General features: G+C 41.5%; 2 protein-coding genes across 2 annotated transcripts in view; both read left to right on the forward strand.

Moving 5' to 3' along the window:
• LOC146673023 (NACHT, LRR and PYD domains-containing protein 3-like) overlaps positions 1 to 24958 on the forward strand; it is a 505210-nt gene that overhangs the window by 226385 nt on the left and 253867 nt on the right. The gene's annotated exons all lie outside the window — the stretch shown is intronic.
• On the forward strand, positions 1046 to 20404 carry LOC146673038 (uncharacterized). The gene is made up of 3 exons (XM_085401529.1): positions 1046 to 1259; positions 8670 to 8775; positions 18375 to 20404. Exons 2-3 carry the CDS (start codon positions 8758 to 8760, stop codon positions 19830 to 19832), a joined length of 1476 nt encoding a protein of 491 aa, XP_085257655.1. The 5' UTR covers positions 1046 to 1259; positions 8670 to 8757; the 3' UTR covers positions 19833 to 20404.

Genomic DNA, 24958 nt, shown 5'->3' on the forward strand with positions numbered 1-24958 from the left:
CAGGCGACGAAGGCTGTCCCGATTCCTCGACCCCTTCAAATGCGTCCTTCATTCCCCCGAGTTTGAAGGATGGGTCGGGTGTGTCCTTCGTGGCCCACCATATCCCAGAATTCATAGCGTGGCCCAGCCAAATTTCAGCTGCCAACAATGGCGGCCGCTACTAAGTTTTAAAATTTAACGAGGGAGCACTACTTACTTACAATGAATTCCTTACACTATATAATTTTCCCGTCAGTGTTGGGGAATTCTCAATGGTGCTTGGTGCCATACCCTCAGGGACTTTAATGTTATATAAAAACACTGACAGCTCAATATCTGCCTCAGTCACTCTCCCTGATCCAGCTGAGTCAGCAGTGGGAAAAATCTGCTTTTCACAGGAACTTGGTAACAGCAATAAGAGAATACGTAGTTTATTCCAAGAAGATATCATGTCTCTCCCATATATAGAACATCTTACTGGAACCGACATGTTCCAGATATCACCTGGAAGACAGTCTGGATGATCCCATAAATATCTAATTGTGAACAAGGTGAAGGAAATCTCATATAAAATTCTTCATAAATGTGACCCAGCCAGTCACTATATGGTAACATTTAAAAGAGACATAAATACTAATTGAACTTTCTGTGGGGATCATCCAGAAACTGTGGCACATCTCTTTTGGTTCCTCTACACAGAGATCCTGGAAGAATTTAGCAGTTTTGTTATTGTCCATATTTTAAGGGAGTTTTCTTTACGATGGAAAATGTTTTATTCTTTTTCTTTAAGTTCCCCAGGAAGAATGATAAATGTTTTTTTATAAAATATTTGTTAATACTTTTAGCTATTTTATATCCATAAATGTAAGTTTATTAATAAAACACCATATTTCTGCCTTTTTATAAGGATATGAATTGTACATACAATCAATTTCAGACTCAACCAACAAAAAGCCTCTCAGAACAATATTTATATGTAGATTTTTTTCGCCTACTCATATCATAATTTTTTTACTCCTGGTTCTGTATGTTCATGTTCTGTTCTTTTGTAAACTTCATCTGTTTGTATGTTGTATACTCATTGTGTTTCAATAAAGTTCGATTTAAAAAAAGGTACGTTCTAAACGAAGCTTCAGACGTCACTGATCACGTGACTCTGGCCAAACGAATCAAGCCTCGACACGGTGCTTCTGAAGCAGCGCGTTGATCTTTCTGACACACGCACCGGAGCGTCAGCTTCAAGCGGACCATCACTACGTCTCACATCTAAGGGTGTCAAGGTAACTTTGAACTGAGTTCAGTCAATCTGGAGTTTTTCCAAGTTTTCTGTTGCTCTCTGTGAGAGAAGAGCGTTAAAGGCGGGGCTCTCCAGAGTCCAGCAAAGCAGGAAACCACAGCTGGGTGTGTGTAAGTGTGCAAACCAATAGAATGCATCGTGGTGGGGGGGGGCATCACGGGCAAGAAAAAAATAAAATAATCGGTCGTACCCATGCTTCCCCGACGTCATGCCAGCGCATATTGGGAAATTCGTAGGCACCGATCGGTTTTCTATCAGCCATTTGCTGGGAGTAAGGGCGCCCTCCGTTTGCGAGGTGCGCCTGCTGCTGGCGGCACAGGGAGGAGAGGGCGGGGCGGCGGGGAGTCTCTGGCTGGCTGGAGCGGCATCTAATAACCAACTCGCAAAACAAAATAAAAACAACACAACAAACAGATATTATGATACAGACTTATAATCTGCACCCATGTTTTTTCTAAACTCTATAAAGTGAGCGCGAGAGCCCTCGGTGCGCCTGCGCGCTGCTGAAGTCAAAGTAAACTTTATTGTCATCTCCGCTACAGACAGTCCAGCATATAGAGACGAGACGACGAGGCTCCAGTTACAGCGGTGCAAGTAAACAAACAATAAATATAAGAAGAGTAAGACAATAAATCTACACTTTAGGACTCGGGGTAAAGGATCAATAACAATTTAAATTTATAATTTACAGTTTGATGATTTAAAGTCTCACACAACCCGTCAAAAGGGGCGGGGCCGGCTGCTTCCAAGTAGAGCACATTTCATTTATAACTAGAAAAATTTGCATTTCCTGCGAAAATGCTGTGTGGATGCCTTAACGCTGAAGATGTCTGCTGAAAAAAGCTGAAAAAGTTGAAAAACAAAACAAAAAACATTGCCCTGAGCAGGATTTGAACCTGGCCCTTCTGGTCTAAAGGCAGCGATTCGCCTCACTGCACCAAACTCATTCACACAAAGAACAGGTGGAGAGAGTGACAATTGTGGTGAAATTAGCAGAAGCTGCTTAGAATTGTGCTGATAAGAGGTGAAAAAGCTAAACATTTGGCAGAAAAGAGGTGAATCAGAAGAATTTCTGCTGAAAAGAGGCAAAGAAGCAAAAAGATGAGCTGAAAAGAGGTGTAGAAGCAGAAGTGCTTGCTGAAGATGGCTGTATGTGTAATGACACACTGGAGAGCAGTGACACACAAGAAAGCAGAGCGCATGCAAGCAGGGAACATGTGTAGCAACTGTCACAGGTAGGATTCAAACCTCTGCCACCGGGTCTCACGGCAGATGCCCTACCCTCTGAGCCAAATGAGTTCTGGTCACAAGCAAAGATATGATAAGAGGGACAATGTGCACTGTGGAGCAGAAGCTCAAATTAGCAGAAAAGAGGTGAAGAGGAAGAACTTTGTTGTGAAATGAGGTAAAGAAACTGAAATTTGTGCTTAAAACAAGTGAAAAAGCAGAACTCTGAAATCCTGCTAAAACAGCAGAAGAGGCTGATATTTTTCAGCTACTCATTGAGCCAAACTGGTTCTCACGTAACTGAAAAAAGGTGGAAAAGCTTACAATTCTAATGAAAACAGCAGAAGAGGCTGAGATTTGTGCTGATAAGAGGTGAAAATGCTGAACGAATCAGAGGTACTGCTTCTGTCTGCTTCATCAGGCTGTGTACTTGTATGTGTTTCTGCCATAGAAAGTTAACAAGAATCTGAGGTCCATATTAGAAAAGCTGCTAAAATCATTAAACTTTGCAGAATTGTAATAAATTATCAATATGAATTACCGGTCTGTGATAGTGTATAAATTTGTACTCAAAAACTAGGTGGGATAGAAGCATAATTCTTGCACTGGGTGAATCAGCGGACTTTGGTGTACTTTGACTGCGATTTACATAGCTCTTTGTATCTCCGTGGCGGAGACATGACGAGAGAAGAAATGGCTTAATTTTCGGAGTTTGAAAAATGAGAGGAGGACAGATTTCCACCCCTCAAACATGTTTTTGCAGAAACACTGTAATTTCGCTTAAATAGTATGAAATAGCAGTAATACTATGATTTGGCAGAAATACTACTTTTTAGCACAAATACTATTGTACAGAATGGTGTACGTCAGTTTAATGCTGGGTGGTGCTGCAATAGTAACTATCCTCGGTCAGAGGGAGAGGCTGACATCCAGGGATTAGATTACCACAGGTGGAGTTTATTGGCGGTCAGATGGATGGTACAGGGAGGCATGGCATACAGTAGGAGGATGTGGAGAGGTGATATGGTGTGGTTTCTATGATTAAGAAAACTGGCAACAAATTCCTCCACTACAAATCAGTCTGATACCACTTCTTACAGGGTTCACGTTTACTAAGGCACTACCCAAAATGCGCCACAAGAGGGCACTCCAACACAAGAGATGACCTATTTACACTGTAAACACCCCCTACTTAGCCACTACATACTACAGTGATATTACAGTATACAAATTCACACAAATACTATGATTTGGCAGAAATACTATGACTTAGTAGTAATACTATAACATAACAGTTCAATGTTCTTGCACAAATACCACAATATGGCAGAAATACTATGTTTTAGCATAAATACTGTGATTTGGTATAAATACTACGATTTGGCACACATACTATATTCCGCAGATACACTATAACATAACAGATATTCTACGACTTAGTAGTAATACTATAACATAACAGAATTATTAATTGGGCACAAATACCACGATTTGGCAAAAATACTATGATTGGGTACAAATACTATGATTTGGCAATAATACTGCATTTTAACACAACTACTGAGATTTGATTGAAATACTATGATTTAGAAGAAATACTATTACTCCATACAAATACGATGCTTTGGGACAAATACTATGTTTTGGCAGAAATACTATGCCTTAGTAGTAATACTATAACATAAGAGATATACTATGGTTTTGCAGACATACTATGTTTTTGCACAAATACCATGATTTGGAACAAATGCTATGAATTAGCAGAAATACTAAGATTGGGTACAAATACTATGATTTGGCAATAATACTGCGTTTTAACAACAACTACTGAGATTTGATTGAAATACTATGACTCCATACAAATACGATGCTTTGGCACAAATACTATGATTTGGCAGAAATATTATGACTTAGTAGTAATACTATAACATAACAGATTTCCTAAAAAAACTATGAAATTGCAGTAATTCTATGACTTGGCAGAGATAATACGTTTTAGCACAAATACTATAACAACGCAGAAATACTATGACTTAGTAGTAATACTATAACATAACAGTTCAATGTTCTTGCACAAATGCCACAGTATGGCAGAAATACTATGTTTTAGCACAAATACTACGATTTGGCACACATACTATATTCCGCAGATACACTATAACATAACAGATATTCTACGACTTAGTAGTAATACTATAACATAACAGAATTATTAATTGGGCACAAATACCACGATTTGGCAAAAATACCATGATTCGACACAAATACGATGACATGGCAAAAATACTATGATTGGGTACAACTACTATGATTTGGCAATAATACTGCATTTTAACACAACTACTGAGATTTGATTGAAATACTATGATTTAGAAGAAATACTATTACTCCATACAAATACGATGCTTTGGAAGAAATACTATGTTTTGGTTCCAATACTATGATGTGCAACAAATACTATGATTTGGCACAAGTACTATGATTTAGTACAAAATACTATGATTTGGCAGAAATACTATGCCTTAGTAGTAATACTATAACATAAGAGATATACTATGGTTTTGCAGACATACTATGTTATTGCACAAATACCATGATTTGGCACAAATGCTATGATTTAGCAGAAATACTATGATTGGGTACAAATACTATGATTTGGCAATAATACTGCGTTTTAACAACAACTACTGAGATTTGATTGAAATACTATGATTTAGAAGAAATACTATGACTCCATACAAATACGATGCTTTGGCACAAATACTATGATTTGGCACAAGTACTATGATTTAGTACAAATACTATGATGGGGCAGAAGTACTATGTTTCAGTACAAATACTATGATTTGGTAGGAATACTGTGATTTGGCAGAAATACTCTGATTTAGCAGAAGTACTATCTTTTGGTAGAAATTCCTGATAAAAGGTACTATTTCTGCTTTTAAGCAGAAATACTGTAATTTGGCATAAATACTATAATTTGGGATAAATACTATGATTTGGCACATATAATATATTCAGCACATATATTATAAAATAACAGAAATATTATGATTTGGCCCCAAAACCATGATTTTGCACAAATACCATGATTTTGCAAAAATACTATGATTTTTCAAAAATACTATGATTTAGCAGAAGTACTAAGATGTAGCAGAAGTACTTTGTTTTAGCAGAAATACTATGATTGAGGAGTAATACCTAAACATAGGAGAAATATTGATACACAGACACACATACACAGAGAGTAAAGGGAACAGGAGCTGTTGAGAGTCTGGGCTTGGTATATGTAGGTCAGTTAAATTAGCTGCACCTGCTGTGGTCAGCCCTTACACACACAGAGACAGAGAGAGGTGTGAGTTTTCTTCAGTGTATTTCTGACATTCAGGATTCCCCTCGAACAAATGGCCATAATTTCCTAACCGTAGAGGCTAGAACGGTCATTCAGACATTGTTTTATTCAGAAGAGATGGGGGAATCTTCAGGTCTTCATAATTCAGAGATAAAATATAAATTATTAAAGATATATGACTTGTAATACACTGTAACTGAGTAGAGGCGAAGCAAAAACTGCCTTGACTTGCTCTCAAACAACCTTTGGTAACTCTAAATCTATATGGAGCATCAAAATCATTCTTTCACCGTAAGAAACAGCAGGCTTTGGTGAACAGTCATGGAAATTTTCAGGGCTCTGTGGAAATCCATCAAAAAGATATGACGAGAGAAAAAAGTGGTTCATTTCCAGAGATTGAAATCTGAGCGAGGGACAAATTTCCTACCCTCAAACAAGTCCAACTCATTTCAGAACGGTAATAGGTGAGAAAGAAATTCTTGAATTGTGAGCGTCAGGAGTGTCTGAAGATATACGGGGACAAGCATCATGTCTTAACTTTGCTTCGTTAAGGAGATATGACAATTTGAAAATGCCTCTCATTACAGAAATCCAGCGGTGATTTTGAACAAACTCTCCATTGAGTTTATATGGAGAGTTTTCACACTTTGTGTTACTCTGAGGAGATTTGCAAAATATCTATGAGTCCCACAACAATGATAGGGACATTTTCTGAAAGCCAGCAAAAATACCTACGTTTTGATGTATAATTTGTGGGGCTTGAGTGGAAATTGAGCGAGCAGCAAGAAGTTGTTTGGACATGAAGAGAAAATTCAAACAGTTTCACTGTCCCCTCTGACTTAATTGCATAGCAACCATAGCAACGCATGTATTTTCTGAAAAATCACAATTTTGCAACTGAAGACTTAAAGAGAGATAAGATGAAAACGGTAGAAGATCTGAAAAAGCTGAATCACACAGGAATAGCCCAATCATTTGAGAACGTTTTAAAGTTTGAATGGAGTTTCTAGGTGAAAGTATGAGGAAGTAGTTAAGTTTCAAAGACAAGAACGTTTTAGCAGAATTGTGGAAGTTTCCCATTCATTTCAATGGGACAAATTAAAGGAAAAAAGTGTAATATTTTAAAAAGTATAATAGTAATAAACACCAAAAGTCATAGCCGGCATTAGCAGAAAGAGCAGAACAGTTTAGAGTTTGAACGGTGAAAATAGCACAAAAATTGTGGAAGTAGATCCACGGCGAAAAGTGTACGGAAACACCCGGAATAATAAAGAATAAAGAGAAACAGGAACTCAATAGTGTGGATGCCTATTAAGGCATCCACACAATGATGTAAATCCAAGCCCATCATGGATTCACGATCTGAATCCTGGGTTGTGTGAAATCCCAGAAATCAACCTTAGACAAAGTGAATCTGTGAACTAAGGTGTAGGTCTGTTAGGTTAATTGTGCTGATCCTTGGGTTGGGGGATTTGTGTTTGTACTGGAGCGCAAAATTCAAACCAATGGAAGATGGACAACAAAAGTTCAAAGCCATCAGGTGCTCAGGTTAGAAAAAAGAGAAAAGATGCAGGTAAGCAGACGTGTGATTGGATAATGGCAGCTCATCCTGAACCAATCAGACTAAACTCCAAACAATACATTATGTTACAGATTTTAATATTAATTAGTCATCGTTACTTGTTGATTTGTCCTTTTCTCATTGCGTGACGAATTATGACGACTGTTTGGTAGCTGTTATTGTCTCTCTCTCTCTCTTCATGTGTGTTTCTCTGGTGAAACAATAGTTTTGTGTTAATGTTAGGGCTGCACGATTTTGCATAAAATGAGAATCACGATTTTTTGGCTTAGAATTGAGATCATGATTCTCTCATAACAATAAATAAACATAAAACAACAAATGTCTCACGTTTTGTTGTTGCAGCAAAATGTTGTCCTGCTTCAAATTCCGTCTCCACCGTTGCTCGACGCTGCGTGTACAGAGCAGGTAGTGCAACAATAGAAAAATAGTTGCGGGACGGCACTGTGTAGCGTTTGTCTAGGGTGTTGATCGTTTTCCTAAATCCCTCGTTTTGCACAGTGTTGATGGAGCCATATCTTTGGTCAGGTGATAAGTGATAGCCTCCGTAATTTCTTTGTGCCTGCGGGAGTTCGACGTGTATAGGGAAGCGCTGTATAAGGTTCCCGTTATTGATGTTTGGGTGGTTGACCGGGACGGATTTTCTCCTGTCACTTTCTCGTCATCCCTGACGTGCTCTCCGTTGTTTTTTCCTGCTAATGTTAGCATCACACGGCACAGCTTCTGTATCACGTGGTATAAGGCTCCGCCCTTGTCATTTGTTGAGCAGGAAGAGTGAGCGCTTGTTTTCATGCAGAGTACGTCCCGGATCAAAATGTGAAGGTTTACAAATCCCCACTTCTTTAGTGAATATCATTTCAGTCTCAGACAATCTCGTTTCTCTTACAGAGGTTGAATGCACCTTCTGCGGATGGCAGTACCACACAGTGTGCGTGGACTTCCCCTGCACAGAAGGCAACTACAAATGCTGTGAATGCTAAATAAACAGAAACAAATGATCCCTGTTGTCTTTGCTTGATGATTGGTTTGAGTCTTGACAATCCACATTGCTGGCGTTGCATCTTTCAATGCCAGCAATGGCAGGTATCAGTGCTCAAACCTTTTGTGTTTGTTTCCAACAAGTTGCCCACCTCGGGAAACAAAAATGTGTTCTTTTACTTGTCAGATGAACATATGAGACACTTTGACTCTTCAGTGCAGTGTGGAGCCTAACAAAGATCTGTTTTGTGTCCCAGCTGATCAGCAGGAGGAGGAGAGTCTGACGGAGCAGCAGAGGAACATTTTCAGCTACTTGGACTCAGCTCAGCCACTACAGAGGAAACAATGAGCTCAACACAGAAGGTGACAGACAGAGCAGGACCATATGACCAAAGATATTTATCACCATATACAGGGAGTGCAGAATTATTAGGCAAGTTGTATTTTTGAGGAATAATGTTATTATAGAACAACAACCATGTTCTCAATGAACCCAAAAAACTCATTAATATCAAAGCTGAATGTTTTTGGAAGTAGTTTTTAGTTTGTTTTTAGTTTTAGCTATTTTAGGGGGATATCTGTGTGTGCAGGTGACTATTACTGTGCATAATTATTAGGCAACTTAACAAAAAACAAATATATACCCATTTCAATTCTTTATTTTTACCAGTGAAACCAATATAACATCTCCACATTCACAAATATACATTTCTGACATTCAAAAACAAAACAACAACAAATCAGCGACCAATATAGTCACCTTTCTTTGCAAGGACACTCAAAAGCCTGCCATCCATGGATTCTGCCAGTGTTTTGATCTGTTCACCATCAACATTGCGTGCAGCAGCAACCACAGCCTCCCAGACACTGTTCAGAGAGGTGTACTGTTTTCCCTCCTTGTAAATCTCACATTTGATGATGGACCACAGGTTCTCAATGGGGTTCAGATCAGGTGAACAAGGTGGCCATGTCATTAGTTTTTCTTCTTTTATACCCTTTCTTGCCAGCCACGCTGTGGAGTACTTGGACGCGTGTGATGGAGCATTGTCCTGCATGAAAATCATGTTTTTCTTGAAGGATGCAGACTTCTTCCTGTACCACTGCTTGAAGAAGGTGTCTTCCAGAAACTGGCAGTAGGACTGGGAGTTGAGCTTGACTCCATCCTCAACCCGAAAAGGCCCCACAAGCTCATCTTTGATGATACCAGCCCAAACCAGTACTCCACCTCCACCTTGCTGGCGTCTGAGTGGGACTGGAGCTCTCTGCCCTTTACCAATCCAGCCACGGGCCCATCCATCTGGCCCATCAAGACTCACTCTCATGTCATCAGTCCATAAAACCTTGTGTGTTTGAGGGTCCAGGGCCCTATTTCAGGAAGCCGGTTTAGTGCAAACTCTGAGTAAGTATACCCTGAGTTAACGAAAACTCTGGGTTTTCGGTTTCACAAAGCGAGTTTAGATTCATCCTGAGTGAGTTACTATGACGACACACTCCGTGAAGCTAACCTGCCCCCTAGCAGGTTTACTACAACTAACCCTGACTGTCTCCGCCTCTTTGTCGGAAACCTGACAGTAGGAAGTGTCAGACATGGCGTGCCCCTTCCTTGAAGAGCCAGTAGATGTTGAAGCCCAAATTCTCCGCGGAGCTCTCCGCCGGGAGAGAGTGATTAGAGCGCGTTTGGACATTTTATCATTTCCTGATCATTTTCTGTGTGAACGTTACCGTGTCTCAGCACAATCTATAAGTTATTTGAATAACATCCTCATGTGACACATCGCGGACATCCTCTCAGTTCTGTACATATTATTTGTATGGCACTTCGGTTTTTTGCAAACGGGAGCTTTCTGTATAATATTGGTGATGCTGAGCACGTTTCCAAGGCTACCGTCTGTCGGGCAGTCAGGAATGTCACAGTTGCACTGAAACGTCTCCTGCACTCGTCTGTGGTGTTCCCCGGTCACAGACCCACAAGATTTATCAAAGAGGGATGCCACAAAATTGCAGGTAGCAGGATGAACGAAACTTAATGTATGATGTGGTGATACTTGAACTACTACTTAAATTTTACATTTATTCTCACGGTTCCCAGGCGTGATTGGCTGTACAGATGGCACTCACATTCCAATCATTGCTCCTTCAGTAAATGAAGGAGACTATGTGAACAGGAAGTCTTTCCACAGCATTAATGTACAGGTACATAGTTCCCTCCGCTTTTTTTCTGTTGGCTATAACGGGTCACATTTGAGCATACAGAGTAAGCAAATATGTACTTGTAATGTACTCAGATAATTTCAATAAGTGCTTACAGAAAGAAAATTAATGTAGCCTCTAACTGCAATTGATTTACATCGGACAAACAGACCAAGCATTATGGCTCATAATACAATTACACCATACCTGTTTGGACTATATTTTTATATTTCATTTTTACTTGCTGCCAGGAACGTTTGGGGCCTGTTGGGTTGCACCTGCGCTCACATCACGTCACAAAATAAAATGTATAAAATAAAAAATAAAATATAATAAATAACGTGTTAAATGGGTGGAAATCCCTAGATCAATGTTTAAATTAACACTCACGCATTGACTCTGTCGGCTATGTTTTGCCACGCATGCTCCCTTTGTTTTGCAGCTTGGGGGCGGTTGGTCAGGAAGTCCAGTAACCATTTGCAGATGAGGGAGCTGATGCCCAGGTCTGTCAGTTTCCTGATGAGTTGTGAGGGGTGGATTGTATTGAATGCTGAACTGAAGTCTATAAACAGCATTCTGGCGTAGGTGTTGTTGTTGTCCAGGTGTGAGAGGACAGAGTGCATTGCGATGGAGACTGCATCCTCTGTGCTCCTGTTCTGGCGGTATGCGAATTGGTGGGGGTCCAGGGTGGGGGGGAGACAGGATTTGAAGTGTGCTAGGACCAGCTGCTCTAAGCACTTAGTGATGATGGGGGTGAGTGCTACTGGGCGGTAGTCATTGAGGCAAGATGGGTTGGAGTTTTTGGGTATCGGGACGATGGAGGTGGATTTGAAGCAGGCCGGTACCACAGCGTGGGCCAAGGACAGGTTGAATATGTCTGTGAGCACTCCTGCAAGCTCCCCAGAACACGCTCCAGGGCTCTAGAGTGCGACCAATTTGGTCGCAAATGCGACCAAATTTTTCAGTGGTGCGACTAAAAAAAAAAAAATTTGGTTGCACTTGTGCGACCAACTGTTCGGGTAGCAAAAAAAAAAAAATCTGCAACCTTCCCTGTGGTCAACAACAGACACACATTTTGCCCCTATCGTGGACTAAACCAATCAGAGATAGTAAGGGGCGGGACCTCTCTGATTGGCCGTGGTCCAGTTGAAAGTGCAGGTGGAAGTGGGAGGTGAGTAGCTTGAATAAAGCGATATCAATTCATTAAATCCTGAATCGACTTTTAAATATAACTGTGTTTTGCCAGAAACGCCAGATTCTCAGATTAAAGCTCACAAAACCATTTCAACAACAACCAAACAGCAGATGAGAGCAGGTACACGGACTCCACACAAAGACGTAAACACAGAGCCGACGCATCAGAATCAGCTTTGTCTTTCTCGGCTTTCTCACCCGACGGCCTGCAGACGGACACGCTGTCGGAGCTTAGCGATCCTGATGCGTCCGGTCCGCGCTGTGATTGCGTCTTTTTGCGCTGATTCTGAGCTGCAGGTTTTGTCTCTCCAACCAAAATTCACCGAGCTGAATTTTGCTGTTTTGCTTCCACGACTATTAAAATCACACTTCATGCACAGCTAGCTCTCTCTCTATCTCTCTCTGTACTTCAAGAACAGTTTCCCGTCTCCAATCTCTGTTTTCTGTATTATTCATTCGCTTATTACCCACCAGTCTACCGTTGTTTACAGCGCTGTGGCTGCTGTCTTTTTCTTTTCTTTTTCTTTTCTTCACTTAAATGACCTCGGACAAGAAAGCCTGTTTTTTCTGTTGTTCAAAACTGAAGAAATTTAAACTTTATATGCAGAACATTGTAGAATATTTTTAAGGTTTTCTGCTATAAAAAGCCAGACCAGGAAAATCTCCTTCATGTTTTTCTGTGTTTTATTCTCAGTTACTTTCACACAAAGGCATCTGCTGTGATGTTCACAATTCTGATGAAGTCAGTACTGATAAATGATCAGAATTATAATATTTCTGACTGTCTGAGGCTAAGTTGAATCAAATCGGGACTTTGAAAACCGGAATCAAGTGGATTATAGAAATCAGTGATGATACCCAGCCCTATGAGCAGCCTAGGCACGACAGACGTGGATGTAGCTGTAATAGGAAAATAACTATTGCTAACTTTTCTGTTAAGGCCTGATCCTTCTGAAATTCATAGCCAGTGCTCTGACACGGTGTCATCAATCTTTGAATGCTGAAAAAGCACAGTGTATCCAGAAAAACACATTAGATTATATCAATTATTATAAAATTTGTGTGCGCCTAACTTTTGTGCCATACGGTATGCCCATGGCAAAAAGTTAGTCTAGAGCCCTGCGCTCTGAGAACACACCCGGGGATGCCATCAGGACCCGCAGCCTTGTGGACATTGATCCTGTTCAGCACCGCTCCTACATCGGTGGGGGAGAGAGTCAGAGGTTGGTGGTCTGGCGTCCGCGTCCGATGCGGGGGTCCTGTAGTCTGTAATGGTCTGGAGTCCTTGCCACATGCGTCGGGGGTTGGAGTTGGAGAAGTGTTCTTCTACCTTCTTTTTGTAATGGTGTTTGGCTTTTTTGATGCCCTTCTTTAGATTAGCCCTGGCTGTACTGTAGGCGTGTGCATCTCCTGACCTAAAGGCGGTGTTGCGGGCCTTCAGGAGGAGACGAACATCCCGGTTCATCCAAGGCTTCTGGTTGGGGTACATGGTGATCTGTTTCTGGGTGGTGACACTGTCTGTGGTTTCGGAGATGTAATCCAGTACAGATGAGGCGTACTGGTCCAGGTCTGTGTGGGTGAACATATTCCAGTCTGTGTTTTTAAATCTGTCCTGGAGCACTGCGTCTGTCCCCTCTGGCCACACTTTAATTGTCCTCACAGCAGGTTTCACACGTTGGATGAGTGGTGAATACCGAGGTGTGAGGAACAGGGAGAGATGGTCCGATTGTCCAATGTGGGGGAGGGGTGTGGCTTTGTAGGCTCCAGCCAGGTTGGAATACACATGGTCTAAAGTCTTGTCTCCTCTGGTGTGGCAGGAGACATGTTGGTGGAATCTGGGGAGGACTGTCTTTAAGTTGGTGTGGTTGAAGTCGCCAGCAACAATAAAAGCAGCCTCGGGGTGTTTATTCTGGTGTTTGTTAATGGCTGCAGAAAGTTCTTTCATGGCCAACCTAGCATTAGCGTCGGGGGGTATATACACGGCAGTGAGTATGATCGAAGTGAATTCTCTGGGGAGATAATAAGGTCTGCATTTGACCATTAAAAACTCCGCATTAGGTGAGCAGTGACTCTCAGTAGTAGTGGAGTTCATGCACCAAGCATTGTTAATATAAATGCACAAACCTCCACCTCTGGTCTTGCCGGAGTCATCTGCTAGCCTGTCGGCTCGGTGTGTGTGGCGTCCTGCTAACTCGATAGCATTGTCCGGGCAGCTGTTGTTCAACCATGTTTCGGTGAAAAACATGACATTTGAGTCCATAATCCGTCTGTTGTTAGTGATGGAGAGCCGTATCTCATCCATTTTGTTTGCCAGAGAACGGACATTGGCGAGGAAAATACTGGGTAAAGGCAGCCGGTGTGGTGTTAGCTTTAGCTTAGCCCGTAGCCCTCCGCGCCTACCTCGCCTTTGTTTACGATCTCGGCGCCGTCTGCGTGCACTTCTGCCCGGCCGGGGAGAGTGGGCAGCCTCCGGTGTTCTGGAGATCTCTGGGATGAGTCGGAGATCGGCGATAAAACTGTTGGAGTTGTGAGTCCAGATGTCCAGAAGCTCCTGTCTGCTGTAGGTCAGCAACGCACAGCAATTCTGGATGAATAATCCGGTTAAAAGTAGATAAAAAAAACCGCTAAATAGCAGATTCTGGAGAGACACTGAGCCTCGTGTTGTTCACGCACCGTCATCTTGTGTGTCTTGTTCAGTGGTGGTCGTCTTTCAGCCTTTCTTACCTTGGCCATGTCTCTGAGTATTGCACACCTTGTGCTTTTGGGCACTCCAGTGATGTTGCAGCTCTGAAATATGGCCAAACTGGTGGCAAGTGGCATCTTGGCAGCTGCACGCTTGACTTTTCTCAGTTCATGGGCAGTTATTTTGCGCCTTGGTTTTTCCACACGCTTCTTGCGACCCTGTTGACTATTTTGAATGAAACGCTTGATTGTTCGATGATCACGCTTCAGAAGCTTTGCAATTTTGAGACTGCTGCATCCCTCTGCAAGATATCTCACTATTTTTGACTTTTCTGAGCCTGTCAAGTCCTTCTTTTGACCCGTTGCCTAATAATTCTGCACACCTGATATAGGGTGTTGATGTCATTAGACCACACCCCTTCTCATTACAGAGATGCACATCACCTAATATGCTTAATTGGTAGTAGGCTTTCGAGCCTATACAGCTTGGAGTAAGACAACATGCATGAAGAGGATGATGTGGACAAAATACTCATTTGCCTAATAATTCTGCACTCCCTGTATACATTTGAACATTTGCCATAACGATGTAGCTGACGATATAATTGACACGAGACAAGCAGCTGTTGTTTATGTGCATTAAAGTTATATAAAAATGTAACCGTGCAAATGCAAATTCCTCGCTGACAGTTTAACCAAAAGGCGTTTCCAGTGGAAACTGGCCGACACATCCTGAGCATAACCATGTATAATATCCACTAAACTTCAGAAGAGGTTATACAGTCGTGGCCAAAAGGTTTGAGAATTGCATAAATATTGGAACCTGGAGAAGTTGCTGTTAAGTTTTTATAATAGCATTTTGCCTGCACTCCAGAATGTTATGAGGAGTGATCAGATGAACTGCATCGTCCTTCTTTGCCATGAAAACGAACTTAATCCCCAAAAAGCCTTACCACTGCATTTCATTGCTGTCATCAAAGGACCTGCTGAGACCATTTCAGTGATCGTCTTCTTAACTCAGGTGAGAATGTTGGCGAGCACGAGGCTGGAGATCATCATGGCTGTATCCCGATTCAGGTTCTGCAGCTTTAAAGTCCTCAAGGGCCGCGTACTCAAAGACCGCTAAGGCCGAAGTGCGAGGCTCGTAGGCTCGTGAAATGGGACGTCTAGCCTCCGTCGCGCTGCCCAGGTTGCCTAGCAACCATGATACTAACAGCTGGAAACGTTTCATACAGCTTTGTTTGACAGAAATGAAGGAGAACATATTTAGTTCATTTGTTTCTACATGAGCTCTGTGTGATTTGATGAGTATCTGAGGCTGAGACCACAGGACTGTGAAACATGATTCTTGGGCTTCATTTCTGTGCTGAACAGTCGTTTAAGATTAGCTGTAAATAACAATTAGCTGATGTTGTTCATGAGACTAAAGTCATCTCACTGTGGTAATGTAAATATAATATGGCCAATATTATAGTTATTATATTAATCACTTCACTCACAGACAAGCATCTGTGACAGTGTGTATACAGATGTATCATATATAAGAGACAAATATTGTTCTTTTAATATGTTGGTACTAAATTTGGCTCAATGCTTACATATATGTGTAAAAAGCAAATGTAGGAGCTGTGATAACTGTGTCTGATAGAATGAAGAGTAGACTGATATATGAAATATTCCTTTATTGGGTGAGAAAATCAGACCATGTCATAACTGCTTTAAGTCACACAGAATAGATATCAGAGCCTTAAACAGGCTGACGTCTGCTAAATGGGTCAAACTGGGCAGAAAGTCTACAAACACATAACATCCTTATAGAATATGATGTAACACTATAGATCAACTTAGCTCAGAATATATAAAGCATATAAACAGTTACAGCAATATGATGCAACAAACACAGCAGCTACTGATCCAAAATACTCAAAGCTTCATGGAACTGCAACTAGCAGTCCTATTCTAGCAGTGCTTCACAAACAGGGAACAGTCTGTCTATTCTCTCCATCTGTCAGCTGCTGCTGGCTCTTCCTCCTCCTCTTCCTCACACACTGCTGAGTTTGTCCTGGTGGATCATCAGGGCTGCAAAGCCTCACAGATGATGTGCAGCAGTGGCTCCCTCAGTCTGTCCTCACTCTGGACACTTGCAGTCGTCACACATAGAAATCAAATGTGTGATAAGCTGCAGGATTCAAACACAAGTGTAACTTATAAACACATGTTCATACTTTTATTCCGCAATCAGAGAGAAAGAAACAGAGAGAGAGTGCAGGACAGACAGACAGGTGACAGTCTCAGGTGTACACACTGCTACACAACAGCACCAGAGAAGCAGGATTTAGTTTGTGTTATTACGAGTGTAAACAAGAAGAGTTCCAGATGGTGCAGTGGACACATGTGTGACTGCTGTGATTAAAGCATCTTTCTTTCAGCTTAACGAGTGAACCGTCAGCTCGTTCAAACACACGTTAAAGTCCGTTTGGCTCGACACCACCGAACAGAGGCAGCAATATAACATAGCTCACATTAACAGTGCAGTGAATCCTGCTTGTGCTGTGATATTCAGGACTGCAAACCGAGCAGCATCACTGACTTTCAGCTTGTTGTGTTTGTGGATATATGACTGACTTTAATTATCCACAAAATCATCACATTCTCTGTCAGATTAAGGTCGACTATTGAACGGCGTATATTTTAAAGGCTTTAAAACCAAGTTAACGCTGAAAGCACAAACATCACTAATGTCACATAACTCTGCCGACAAGGCATAGCTATGGCTATGAAATGCTCTTTGTGTATCACTTCTTCATTATGAAAGATGTCATTAATGCACTAGTAATGTCTCATCTGGAGTATTGTTCAATCATTTGGTCAGCAGCTAATAAGACAGATCTTAACAGACTTCAGTTAGTCCAGAATAAGGCGTCCAGATTAGTGTGAAGATGTTCATACTATACTAATATTGATAAAATGCACAATAATCTTCCTTGGCTTCCTGTACAGGCTAAAGTATCCTATGGCTTACTTGTAGTTCTAAAGAAAGCAATTCTGTTAAACACACCACATTTATTCTGCTCAGCTGCAGTATCCAGATGAAATACATCATCATATTACACAGTTTTCAACAAGCTGCAATTTAGTAAATGCTCGAGTTAAAAGTAACGTTTTGTAAAACTGTTACATTTAGAGCAACTTTTAAGTGGAATAAGTTGCCTTAAAAAATTAGAGAATTATTCAAAACTTCAATGAACACTTAAAAGCCGATTTACAGAGCTTTTAGTTGTTGTAAATATTGTAAGACATGATTTGTTTTTGAAATTTGTGTAATGTGCCTCAATGTTATTGATATTATTATTATTATTGATTGCTTATATTTGAACAATTGTGAAACCTCACTGTGGATGTAAGAGTGAAATTATGTGGATATCTTGAATCCACTTTATTGTGTAATATTTTATGTGAGTACTTGACGGAAGACGAGCAACATCTGTTGTGGAAGCTAACGGGGTTCCTTTAGAATAAACAAACATAGGATTTATTATCACTGAATAATTCTGTATAAATCTATACAAATTATAGAAATATGTAATAGGAAACAACAAAATAATCTAAATTATAAAATAGTGTGTGTGTGTGTGTGTGTGTGTGTGTGTGTGTGTGTGTGTGTGTGTGTGTGTGTGTGCATGATTTTAGTGTTTGAACAGTCATGAATTATCTTTAACAGCAGGTTGGATGTAATGTGTTAGAACTACCAGCAGGTGGGGATAAGAGACCTTTAAGGTGTTTGGTGCCACGCTCCACCTTCAGGTTTAAAACTAGTGTTAATGGAGTTTGAAGGTTGAGTTTGTTCCACGACTGCATTTCACTCACTGCCTCTGTTTGTATCTCTGTCACTGCAGGACCAACATGGAGGCAGAAGTCAGCGCTCTCAGGAGGCCGACAAACCTCACAGAAGAAAGGGAGAGAAAAAACACACCTGTGACGAGTGTGGGAAGGGTTTTACTGTGAGGGCTAAACTAAAACGGCATCAGGTCATCCACACTGGAGAGAGACCGTTCAGCTGTGACTTGTGTGGAAAGTCTTTTTCCTTGAAGGGTTACCTAAAAACACACCAACTCATCCACAGTGGAGTTAAAGCGTACAGCTGTGATCAGTGTGGCAGAGCTTTTACTCACAGTAGCCACTTACAGAAGCATCTAGTTACCCACTCTGGAATTAAGCCATACAGCTGTGACGAGTGTGGGAAGGGTTTTACTGTGAGGGCTCAACTAAAACAGCATCAGGTCATCCACACTGGAGAGAGACCGTTCAGCTGTGACTTGTGTGGGAAGGGTTTTACTGTGAGGGCTTCACTAAAACAGCATCAGGTCATCCACACTGGAGAGAGACCGTTCAGCTGTGACTTGTGTGGAAAGTCTTTTTCCTTGAAGCATTCCCTAAAAACACACCAACTCATCCACAGTGGAGTTAAAGCGTACAGCTGTGATCAGTGTGGCAGAGCTTTTACTCGCAGTAGCCACTTACAGAAGCATCTAGTTACCCACTCTGGAATTAAGGCATACAGCTGTGACGAGTGTGGGAAGGGTTTTACTGTGAGGGATAAACTAAAACAGCATCAGGTCATCCACACTGGAGAGAGACCGTTCAGCTGTGACTTGTGTGGAAAGTCTTTTTCCTGGGAGCATTCCCTAAAAACACACCAACTCATCCACAGTGGAGTTAAAGCGTACAGCTGTGATCAGTGTGGCAGAGCTTTTACTCAAAGTAGCAGCTTACAGAGGCATCTAGTTACCCACTCTGGAATTAAGGCATACAGCTGTGACATCTGTGGAAAAACGTTCAGCCAGAGAGAGAGCCGAAATACACACCTACGCATTCACACCAGACATGATGTGTACTGCTGTGAACAGTGTGGCAAATACTTTACAACAGACACACAGTTACAACAACACATATTTACCCACACTGAGGAGAGACCTTATCAATGTGACCTGTGTGAGAAGACTTTTAAATCTCCACGTCACCTGAGACGACACCAACAGATCCACACCAGAAAGAGACTCTACAAGTGCAGCTACTGTGAGAGAAGCTTCTCACAGTCAGGTCATCGTAACATTCATGAACGTGCACACATGGAAGGAAACTACAGCTGTGACCAGTGTGCCCAAACATTCACCTCATTGTCTGCTCTGTGCAAACATCAGCGCGATCACTCAGGGCTGAAATCACTCCCATCACTGGATCACAGTGAATCTGAAGACACAGAAAGATCCTCTGGTTTCTGTGTCAGACTCAAAAAGCTTGAGATCAGGCTCCACAGAGTTCAGATAGAATCATTTAAACTTGTGTTGAACTGAACTGGTTGCTGGGCTGAACTTCTACATAATACAGATCTACATGGGATCTTCTTTTCTGTTTTTTACTGAGTCAGTTTTGTCCTTTTTTCTCTGTCCTGGTTTTGCTCGTCTGCAAATGATTGAAACTCAGTCAAATAGTTCATTGTTCTCCAGCAAAACGTTTTGGAAACTCATGTTTAACCTTTAAAACTCTGACATGTTTTAGCACACAAGGCTTCATCGGGGAGTTCACTCATGATTGGACCATGAGAACAAAGGTTTTTAGTTCTTTCAAAGAGAGTCTTGGATATGTTTGATGTTTCTGTTTTTCTGAAACCACCTGAAAGAAAAACTATTTTTCTTGCTTTATGTAGTGTGGAAGTTTTTAATGTTTCTTCATCTGTTATGTTCTTGAATGTGTTCACGTGAAGATGGTACAAATAAACTGTTGTCAGAGATTTACAGTTATCAAACAGGTGAATAAACAACACTGAGACACTTGGAGACGGTTAACGTGCTGCACGGGTGAGGGCTCAGAGAGGACTCACACCGAGCTGCAGTAGTCGTTTATTATTTATAGCAGGGTGAAACAAGCATAGCAGTTTCCTCTAATTTTGCATATATGTGTGTGTGTCTAAGTTCGTATAAATGTCATAGGGTGAACTTCCTCTTTCTATAAACAGAGCGAGTAGTACATTTTGTTCTTTTCCTATTAAGAGTAAAATATGAACATATACTTTAATGCAACATAAATCTCACAAAAGCGTTTCTTCTTTAACATCCCCTCCTGATGTTAATATTTTTCACTTAATCATACTTTATTATCAGCCAACAATCACTTGCTTATAACATTTTCAATTGTAGCATCATTCAGTATGTGTGTGTGTGTTTCTATACTAAATCTTCTACATCCGGTTCATTTTCTAGTGGCAGTCCAACATAGGTAATTACTGTGGCCTGTACCATTTTGTCAATCATGGATCTTATGCATGGTAGGATACATATAGAAAACAAGCACAATAATAGAAGCAGAACTCCTATCAGTACGAGTCCTTTTATCACGAGGGTCTTCCAGCTGCCACTCAGCAGCCAGGTCAGCCAGTCCTCATTGTTCGTGACATAGTCTTGTTGCTGCGCATTACTCAGTTGTCGCAACTTGTCTAGGGCGGTGGTCATGGTCAAGGAGTGCACGTTGTCCGGGATATAGGTGCAACAAGTGGTGTTGAATAAGACACAGAGGCCCCCTCTCTCAGCGAGAATCATGTCCAGGGCGACCCTGTGTTGCATGACCACTATTCTGATCGCGTCGATTTCCTCATTCTGAGCCTTATTTATCTTTGTTGAGCTGTTCAGGAAAAGTCCAAATCGGTAGTCAAGAGTCTCAATTCTTAACGTGTTTTTTCCAGTTCCGACCCATGGGAACAGTGAGTGCAGGACCTTCTGTCCGGTGGTCCACAACTTGAACTCCGCTGGTACATCACTGCCCCAGATTGGGTCATGGGGTTGCACGTCATCAGCCATGAGGACAGGGCCATTTTTGTTGTTGTTGTTTGTTTTTCCTTTTGCTCTGTGCAGCATTTTGGCAGCATTTTTAAATTTCTCTTTGTATTTTTTCTTTCTTTTACTAGTGAAGAGATGTAGCGTGAACAGTTATACAGTCTAAATATCCCATATGGATCGTGTGAAATGGTGTTTTCAGTTTCATTCAGTTGAAGAAAAGAACGTTGAATATTTCTAAGTGTGCTGTTTTGAACCAACATGTCACAGTATGATCAGTGCTGTGATTTTTGACAGTCACTGTATCAATGTTATTTTTGCATCTCTTGAATAAAGGTTTTGACCTGCAAGTGCTAATTTCTTTAGTTATTGGGGTAAAATGGGTAATGTTAATAGGAAGGTGTTTGCCAATTCAGTAACCTAATTTAATGTTAATGGAAACTAACATTATCTCAAATTGTTTAGTTATAATTGTTGTTTACAGTGGGGCAAAAAAGTATTTAGTCAGCCACCGATTGTGCAAGTTCCCCCACCTAAAATGATGACAGAGGTCAGTAATTTGCACCAGAGGTACACTTCAACTGTGAGAGACAGAATGTGAAAAAAAAATCCATGAATTCACATGGTAGGATTTGTAAAGAATTTATTCGTAAATCAGGGTGGAAAATAAGTATTTGGTCAATAACAAAAATACAACTCAATACTTTGTAACATAACCTTTGTTGGCAATAACAGAGGTCAAACGTTTACTATAGGTCTTTACCAGGTTTGCACACACAGTAGCTGGTATTTTGGCCCATTCCTCCATGCAGATCTTCTCGAGAGCAGTGATGTTTTGGGGCTGTCGCCGAGCAACACGGACTTCCAACTCCCGCCACAGATTTTCTATGGGGTTGAGGTCTGGAGACTGGCTAGGCCACTCCAGGACTTTCAAATGCTTCTTACGGAGCCACTCCTTTGTTGCCCGGGCGGTGTGTTTTGGATCATTGTCATGTTGGAAGACCCAGCCTCGTTTCATCTTCAAAGTTCTCACTGATGGAAGGAGGTTTTGGCTCAAAATCTCACGATACATGGCCCCATTCATTCTGTCCTTAACACGGATCAGTCGTCCTGTCCCCTTGGCAGAAAAACAGCCCCATAGCATGATGTTTCCACCCCCATGCTTCACAGTAGGTATGGTGTTCTTGGGATGCAACTCAGTATTCTTCGTCCTCCAAACACGACGAGTTGAGTTTATACCAAAAAGTTCTACTTTGGTTTCATCTGACCACATGACATTCTCCCAATCCTCTGCTGTATCATCCATGTGCTCTCTGGCAAACTTCAGACGGGCCTGGACATGCACTGGCTTCAGCAGCGGAACACGTCTGGCACTGCGGGATTTGATTCCCTGCCGTTGTAGTGTGTTACTGATGGTGACCTTTGTTACTTTGGTCCCAGCTCTCTGCAGGTCATTCACCAGGTCCCCCCGTGTGGTTCTGGGATCTTTGCTCACCGTTCTCATGATCATTTTGACCCCACGGGATGAGATCTTGCGTGGAGCCCCAGATCGAGGGAGATTATCAGTGGTCTTGTATGTCTTCCATTTTCTGATGATTGCTCCCACAGTTGATTTTTTCACACCAAGCTGCTTGCCTATTGTAGATTCACTCTTCCCAGTCTGGTGCAGGTCTACAATACTTTTCCTGGTGTCCTTCGAAAGCTCTTTGGTCTTGGCCATGGCGGAGTTTGGAGTCTGACTGTTTGAGGCTGTGGACAGGTGTCTTTTATACAGATGATGAGTTCAAACAGGTGCCATTCATACAGGTAACGAGTGGGGGACAGAAAAGCGTCTTACAGAAGACGTTACAGGTCTGTGAGAGCCAGAGATTTTCCATGTTTGAGGTGACCAAATACTTATTTTCCACCCTAATTTACGAATAAATTCTTTACAAATCCTACCATGTGGATTCATGGATTTTTTTTTCACATTCTGTCTCTCACAGTTGAAGTGTACCTCTGGTGCAAGTTACTGACCTCTGTCATCATTTTAAGTGGGGGAACTTGCACAATCGGTGGCTGACTAAATACTTTTTTGCCCCACTGTATGACCCTGAAGGTAAGCGAGTCATGGACTAAAGTAAAACAGTATGTTGGATGTGCCATGCAATGCTCAATTACATGGGTGGGAGCTAGTGTGTTAGCTCAGTTAGCTCGTTAACGTGTTGGCCGTCTAGCCCCATGCACGGGGTGATCGGCGGTAGCTCGTTAACGGAGATTTGCCGTGTTGTGGCGTTAAGGTCATTTCAACGAGATTAACCTGAAAGCACTAGTGGGAACACAACGAATATGACTGCACATTTACGCCGACATTATCCTAGTGCAAGGACAAAGATGAGCAATTCCTCAATCAGATACAGGGCTCGCAATATTGCTAGCCCGACGTCCTGGGGCTAGCGATCTTTTCAGTCGGGCTACCAAAATCTATCTCTGCCCTGCTCGTCGGGCTATTGTAGGAAGGAAAAATATATGTCAATGATTTTGCATTCTTTCAGAAATGTAGCTGGGTAATTATGTCATTGTCATCGGTGAGCCACTGTCAATATGTGACATATTGACATCGTGTTTGAATTTGCGCTTGTTTTTTTGCTTTCACTTTGCAATCACGCGAACTGCGTATAGAGAGCGACAGCACTGATTGGTGAGTGATGATAATTTGCGCACCAATTCCTCTGACATCGTCTTATCAATCGTTAGCTTACTACGCAAACATGACAAGTGAAATCTCCCGCAGCTTAAACATGTGAGAGGTTGATCGCGCAGAGAATCGCTGAGCTTATGTGAGTGTGTGTGTAAAAGCAGGAGGATATATATTTCAGTTCTGCTGAGCCAAATAAGACAGGTCAGGGTGAAGAAGTGACAGCCAAAGAAAAGCTTACCACAAAACGGAGAAGTTATGACAAATCAGACTATAAGGCAAAAAGAAAGTGCAGCTTTATGGTTTCATGGACAAAAGAATTTCTGTGGCTGCGATATGATGAGCTATATAACCAGGGGTGCACATAAGTGGTCCGCAGGTGCGCATTCGCTGTCAAAATAAAAAACACGCACAAGGGTTAGGGTTAAATTTAAAAACTGTACTTTTGAGTTAAAATATATATTTATAATTTTAATAAATGACAAATTAAAAAGGCATGAACATTTTTTTGTATCGAAAAAATATCGAACCGTGACACCAAAGTATCGAACCGAACCGAACCGTGAATTTTGTGTATCGTTGCACCCCTAATATATATATATATATATGTATATATATATATATATATATATATATATATATATATATACATATATATATATATATATAAGAGCCTTCATCAGGAACTCAATGGGGATGTGGCGTACAACACTAGAGGCCAACTCCAAGCCCATAGCACAAGTTACCATCAAGTGCGGGATCTACCAAGGAGATGCTCTGTCCCCACTGCTGTTCTGCATAGGCCTGAACCCCCTCAGTGAGATCATTAACAAGACTGGCTACGGATACCGACTACGGAACGGAGCAGTTGTCAGCCACCTCCTGTACATGGATGACATCAAGCTGTATGCCAAGAGTGAACGAGACATCGATTCACTGATCCACACTACCAGGCTATACAGCAATGACATTG

Source organism: Rhamphochromis longiceps, linkage group LG3 (genome assembly GCF_057381845.1).
Source record: "Rhamphochromis longiceps isolate RC_006_pf linkage group LG3, R_longiceps_female_GT1.1, whole genome shotgun sequence".
NCBI lineage: Eukaryota > Metazoa > Chordata > Actinopteri > Cichliformes > Cichlidae > Rhamphochromis > Rhamphochromis longiceps.